This window comes from Xiphophorus hellerii, chromosome 12 (genome assembly GCF_003331165.1).
Source record: "Xiphophorus hellerii strain 12219 chromosome 12, Xiphophorus_hellerii-4.1, whole genome shotgun sequence".
NCBI lineage: Eukaryota > Metazoa > Chordata > Actinopteri > Cyprinodontiformes > Poeciliidae > Xiphophorus > Xiphophorus hellerii.
Genome location: NC_045683.1, coordinates 18,197,721 through 18,204,602, shown reverse-complemented (window position 1 = coordinate 18,204,602; position 6,882 = coordinate 18,197,721). Strand labels below are relative to the sequence as shown.

At 38.3% G+C, this 6,882-nt stretch overlaps 1 protein-coding gene across 1 annotated transcript; it reads right to left on the bottom strand.

Annotated features, from left to right (window-relative positions):
• Window positions 1-183: 183 nt before the first annotated feature.
• Window positions 184-6,043, bottom strand: cdk7 (cyclin-dependent kinase 7). Its single transcript, XM_032579563.1, has 12 exons — window positions 5,909-6,043; window positions 5,666-5,725; window positions 5,551-5,584; window positions 5,401-5,468; window positions 5,222-5,290; window positions 3,617-3,727; window positions 3,419-3,537; window positions 2,394-2,493; window positions 2,231-2,317; window positions 2,002-2,151; window positions 1,082-1,220; window positions 184-546 (listed from the first exon to the last, which is right to left on the bottom strand). The coding sequence occupies exons 1-12, from the start codon at window positions 5,972-5,974 to the stop codon at window positions 518-520; spliced, it is 1,032 nt and encodes a 343-aa protein (XP_032435454.1). The 5' UTR covers window positions 5,975-6,043; the 3' UTR covers window positions 184-517.
• Between the last annotated feature and the right edge of the window lie 839 nt (window positions 6,044-6,882).

Below are 6,882 nucleotides of genomic sequence, written 5' to 3'. Positions count from 1 at the left end.
AGCAGATTAAAGCTGGACTAAATGATTCACAAATTAACAATACCAACAATAAAATTTTCTAAAAGGAGTTTGATTTTACAAAAAACTGCCAAGAAGCTTTAAAATATCCCATATATCATTAACATGGTACACATTCATAAATAATACTAACAGTTTCACGTGGAGATAACAGAATGCAAAATGTCAGATATGCATTCACACCTTTTATTGGCAATACATAAAAAAATAAAACATTCATGACATGAATAAGACTCGTGTTTCCTTTAGTAACAAATAGAAATATTCTAATGGGCTTCCACAGCTGAATTATCCGTGAAAACACGTCTTGAGTTCAGCAGCACACATCTGGAGCTAACCGCAGACCACGATCCTCATATAAATACTACAAAGTCCTAAAGCCAGTCTCATCTGAGCCAGACTCGGCTGAATCTGGTTTTTTATTTGTTTCTAGAGGAGATTCCTGTTGCATCCTGAGAGAAATCGGTGGATTTCATCTGATTTACCAGGTCCCATGTGGTCAGAAAATGAGCTTCTTCTTCATAACAGCTGAAAAAAAAAAAAACATTGTTATGTTACGAACACCATATCCACATAATGTTTCTACATATAGAAAACACCACACTGTATCATTAGTCTTACGACAATCTCTCTGTAATATAGGCTCCAGAAGACGGCGTAAAGTCAAACCTGGATATTTTCCAAACCAGAGGAGGAGCTGCAAGATGCTTTGAACCTCCCAGAAACACCAACACTCTGCTCTAGTAACACAAACCTTCCCACTAAACTTTATGTGCATGTTCAACTTCAGAATATTCTGCATTTCTAACTGAGGCTGTAATTACAGCCAACACCCACTGAATTGCTAGTTTCAGTGTCAGGGTCCATTAAATTTATACCAGTGTGTGGGCCATGAGAAGTGCAAGGGTTTATTAGGTCTCAGGGTCTGACTGGGCTGTCCAAACAAATTTAAAGCTCTTTTTAAAAAAAGGAAACGCAAGTAAATTGTTAGATTTTTAGCAAATAAACTTAAACCCAGCTTGTGGGTGTAAAAACACAAATACTAGGCTACATTAGTTATTACTTGTATCCAAGCTGTCTATTTTCCTCTTTAGTCCAACGGTTTCCTTCTCCCTCAAAGCCTCTACTGAGCTGTTGGGTCGGGGAAGCTGGGCACCAGGAGTGGGACCAGGGCGATTACTAAAGTACCTCATCTTTAGAGCCTGGAGAAGAAGAGGAAAGCACAGTCAACTCTCTGGAGAAAGACAGCAACACACAGACAATTTAGAAAATAAATGAATAGCTCTGTCTAAGTGGGGATGTATGAACTACTAGTAGGCGCTAAAGGATTTTCAGTCTGAAAAACCTGGCAGCCACTGGTGGCAGATGAGCCAAGCCAACTCTTAAGATTAGGAGCCACAGTAAAACAAATCCAGTCTGAAAGTGTTAAAGCAGTCTGCACGAACTATATAGTCTACACAAAATGCTTCTTGTAAAGTTGTTCTGCCAACAAACTAAACAGCTATAGGAAACAGAGCTCTGCTGGACTTCTGGGAGGAGTTTAGACGTGCCAAGGAGTTTAGAAAAAGGACGGAGCTCAATGCTTAATCTTTATTAATATTCTAACTGAAGAGTTACAATATTGTTCATCTGAGCCAGGCTGAAGATTCCCAGACCTCTCCTGAAAACATGAGGTGGGAAACTGCATGAATTAATAAACTGATAATTGAGTGAAAACCTGCCATAAGGAGGATTATTTTAGTTTGAGTTTTACTATTAATAATCACATTAGTAGTTAGCTTTATTCTAGAAAATGGACAGAGAAAAACAAGAAAAGCATTTTATTTTAAAAGCAATTTCCTTACACGAGAGAGGGGAAAGAGTTGAGAGAAAAAAAAATATGTTAAAACTTGTACAGCTTTTCTTTTTATAAAGACTATCCTCCCCCCACCCCCAAGTTTGCAAGTGAGAAGAGTTAATTTGCTTGAGTATTTTTTTCTTTACCTGTGTGGCCGTTGTTCTTGTTGATGGGTTAAAGGTGAAGAGGCCTTGCAGGAGCTCGAGTAAATCGTCTCCAGCCGCACTAAATATATGCTCCAGGGGGGTGCCAGGAAATATCTTGAAGGAGACATAATCTGGTAGGCTCGTCATCCCCTGCAGGGACATCCGACAAACAAATGTTGAAGCTCTCACACTTCAAATAAAAGAAAAATGTAAAAGAACGGACACGGACAGGCCACGTCTCTTCTGTGGGAGTCCCAAGAGCTTCAAAGATTTTAGTCAGCTGGTCAAGATCTGAGTCTCCAGCGAGAAACGGTATCTGCAGCAGAGAAGATAATCAGAACTGGGATTTTAAAAACAATAATTAAAAATTAAGTGAAGGGAGGATTCTCTACCCGAAGCAGTAACTCGGCCAGTATGCATCCTACAGCCCACATGTCTACGCCCACACCGTACATCCTGGCACCAAACAGGAGCTCAGGAGAACGGTACCACCTGGGGAAAAGGAAAGGATAAAATAAGATTACATTTCATAACTATCACATTTGGGTTGAATTAATGAGAAAAGCAAAGTATTCCCAGAAGTCAGACTTGAAATTTGTCACGTCACTTGAGGAAAATAGTAAATCTGCCTAGATAAGACCAAAGCCACAAATCAAACTGGACACGCCACCCCTATGGTGAAACATGGAGGCAGCAGCATCATGCTGGGGGAATAATTTGTTCAGCAGGGAAGCTGATCAGAGCTGATGAGACTAGATATGGCATCAAGGATGCAAAAGGACTTGAAACAAGACAGAGGTTCACCTTCGAGCAGGACAACCACCCTAAATATTCAGTCAGAGCCACAACTGAATGATTCGGGTGGAAGTACATTCATGACCTAGTCAAAGTTTAGACCCAAATCCAACTGAAAATCTGTGATAAGACTTTAAATTCATGAATGCCCTCCATCCACTTTTGAAACAGTTTCAGTCTTTATATGTGCAGAGCTGACAGAGTCAGGAGTCACAGCTGTACCTGCATTGACTCAAAGAGACCTAAATATATAAACACATAACGTCATCCAGATAGTTTTTCGTAAAAGGTTTAAAAAACCACATTTTCTTTTACGATGAGAATTAGTACCCAGCTCTACTTTGTGTTGGTCTTTCACTAAAATATATATTTGGGATTCTAACACAACAAATTGACAAAGTGGGTATTAATACTATATATCCAATAAAAACCACAATGCAATCATTGTAATTTTCTCCTTTCTGGGCGTTTATCCAAAATATCAAGGTCAGCTGAAATTCCTGTAATCTGAAGACATTTTTAAGTTGATAAAATACATGATCTTTTCTGAGGAAAAAAACAATAGATCCCTGAAATGTGTGACTTTTAGTTGTTCTTTGTGTATTAGCACAACATCTCTGACCTGGTAACAACTTGATGTGTGTAGACTCTGTTGGGGCTGCCAAAAGCTTTGGCCAAACCAAAATCAGCCAACTTCAACACTCCACTCCCGTCTAACAGCAGATTATTGGGCTTCAGATCCTGGAGATGAAAACAAAAAGCAGTAAATACTAACAGGATCAAACATGTGCTTTTGATAAGGCTGTTTCTGGTTTCTTACTCTGTGCAGGACCCAGTGTTGGTGCATGTACTCCAACCCTTGTAACGTCATGAGGATATAGGCTTTAATGTGGGCTGGAGTTAAGACAAGGCTGGTGTCTTTGATGATGACCTGAAAAACAAACAGCAAAACAATGACCCATAAGTCAAAAGCAGAGCTGAATCTGGATGAATGATCACCGAAAAAGACAGATAAAAACAAAGTACAACCCGAAGGAAATAAGTTTGAGGACAAAAAAACAGAACGGTTCTAGTTTGCCTTTACACCAACCTAACCCTCCACAGGTATATCTGTTCTCAGAGCGATTGTTATTCTAGCCAGTCATATAATCTTATCAGTAATTAAAAAACAACAGTGAGGATATATGCTGTTGAAACAGTCCATTAGCTTTAGTGAAAAACATGGAGCATCATACTTCAGCCTCCACTCTCCTCACCGTCTTCTGCCCACCAGCTGCTAATGGCATGAATTTATTTCCAGAGCCAAGACCAGAGAGTGATATTGATTTTCTTTCAAACAGTGAGTCCCTCACTTAAAGTCTAAATGCATTAGTGATCACCGCCCATCTGGAGCCTTGGTACAAAAAAAAAGGTTAATGGAGGACTGAAAACACAAAAGCCAAGGTGTAAACATGCCTGTGGTTTTTATCATCACACTTATGTTTTAATTGCTACAATTAAATGTGATCTAATCTTATAATCAATGTTTCCATCTTTTTTCAATGACAAGGAAACGGACATAAAAGCTCTTAGGTGTTTTTTCCACGATTATCAGAGAGAAAGAGTAAAATAGAACTGGAAGTTCTTTTACAAACTTTAACACAGACGTGATTCCACTGCAACATCTGGTCTCAATTCAAAATTTCTTCACCACAAGACGCACAGCCAGTCATCGCAAACGCTTGATTGCAGTTGTTACTGCTAAGGCTGGACTAACCAGTTATTAAGTTTATGGATAATGACTTTTTTTCACACGCAGACATGTTGGTTTGAATTATTTTCCTTCACAAAAACACTCTGTTTTGTGTGTGTTACATCTCAAAACTGTTTCGTATCTTGGTGTTTCCACGCTGGTGTTTTTCTAGTTAGGTGGAGTGTAGGGTACCCCCCACCTCATCCAGAGCACTGTTGGTCAGCTGGCTGAAAGAGGCCTGCTTACACTTTGTCCTTGGTTATAAGGAAGACAGACTGAGACTGTTCAGAAATCCTTCAGGGACAAAATCGGGTACAGTCCAGGTGTGAATCTCAGGGAGTGACAACCATCATTCTTATTAAGATCATTCTGTTTTAAAGCTACATTTTATAAACTACAAGCAACATCTCGGTTAACTCTACTCTGTTTTAAATTAAGGCAAATATATGATGGTATACTGTCCAATACTTTGCAATAAATGTGGAAAACAGAAAGAAATTCCTTCCACCTTGATGCATTTTGTGTTGAAATAACTAGAAATGTACTTAAATATTCAACATAGATTAGCTGAAATATTAAACATAATCCTCTTGCTAAGAACAATAAATTAAAGCAATTTCTCTAAATATCTTTAATTAATTTAAAAGGATAAAAGTAGTTCCACAAAATAATTAGAAATGAGACAAGTCTCACCTCCAGGTCTGTTTCCATGAAGTCAAACACCAAGCTTATATTTGATTTGTGTCCAAATGCATCCAACAGCTGCAGGATAATAAATTAAAGACAAAAAAAAAAAAAAAAAAACCATTTACCAGCACACCTCAAATGTTTGACACATCTACTCTGACTTAAAAACAAAATGTTTTTTTTACCCCGATGATGTTTGGATGATGCAGCTCCTGGAGTAATTTGATCTCCCTGAGAGCAGTCCGGTTTATACCTGCAAAAACAAACCTGCAGTGAAAAAGCCTGCAGGATGAGGTCAGTGTTGAAGAAGATTGCTGGAGCCCACAGCCACTCACCATCTTTGGCCTCAGTTCTGTGTCCGACCTTAATCTGAGAGAAGAATGAAAACATGCCTGCTGTTATTAAGCTGAAGTTACTGTAAAAGTTTAACAGTACAGGGTGTGATGGTACCTTTTTAATTGCAACTATCGTGTCAGTCACTTTGTCTCTGGCTTTATATACTGTGGCGAACTGCAGAGCGGAAACAGAGAACAGGATATGCTCATAATTTTTGCCTGAACACAGCAGCAGGGCTTTGTTGACATTAGCAACCAGCTAAGGATAGTTATGCTCCTTTTTAACCCAATAAAGCAACATGAAAAGCAATAAACCTGTGAGATAATGCCTGAACTAATACATTGTTCGTCTTCCTACCTGACCCTCGCCGAGGAAGTCCAGCTTCTCGTATCGTTTTGCTCTCGTTTTCACATCAAGCGCCATGACAGCTAACAGTATCGCCGCTTCATCAACACACACTTCCTGTCCTATTAAAGGTCCGCCGCTGTTTTCTTCTACTACCGGGTTAACGCAGGCTGTTTAAAAGTATCAACTGCGCCACCTCCTGCTTATATTTGTCATGCAATCAGTGAGAACCTGATGTCAAGTAACTTTAGTTTTCTGAAAGCTGTTATTGAAAAAAAAAAAAAAAAAAAAACAGTTCTCAAAGCCAGAATAAAACTCAACATCTTTTGGAAAATAAAGTATTTTTTTTTTCAGAAAATATTGTATTTTATGAAAATATACTGTATTTTCATCATGTTGACCATGTACAGTAGCCTATGTAACCTTTGTTGCAGTGACGTTCTGCACATACTCCACCTAAAAGACATGACACTTTCACTTCCTTCACAACTATTACAGGTCAGGTGAACTGAGAATGTCAGGGGAAAACAAATCTTAACTTTAATATTATTTTTAATTGTATATTCAATATACTTACATTGTATGTTAATTTGCTTGTGGTATTTCTTCTCCAAAGCAACATAATTTGAAAGTCTCTATACTGTTTTTATATCTCTTGGGTTGTGGTTCCTCAGTTCTGCTTTACTTGAAATGAGTCCATCTGTGACAAATGCAATTAACTAAATACGATTTAGAATGGGGCTCTCTGGTCTATATAAAGTCTCACAGAACATTTCAGAAACCATCTAAAGAAGTACCAGACCAACCAACCAAACTGGGTACTCATGTAAGAAGCAATAACCCATTAAGGCAAGGGTCCATATTCTCTTGTGGCAACCAAAGTAAAAAAAAAAGAAAAGAAACATTTATTTGTGTTGACTTTTGTGCGGGATCTTAACTTTTATTCATTTGTTTTGTTTTATTATGTTTGATGCTGTGATTAATTA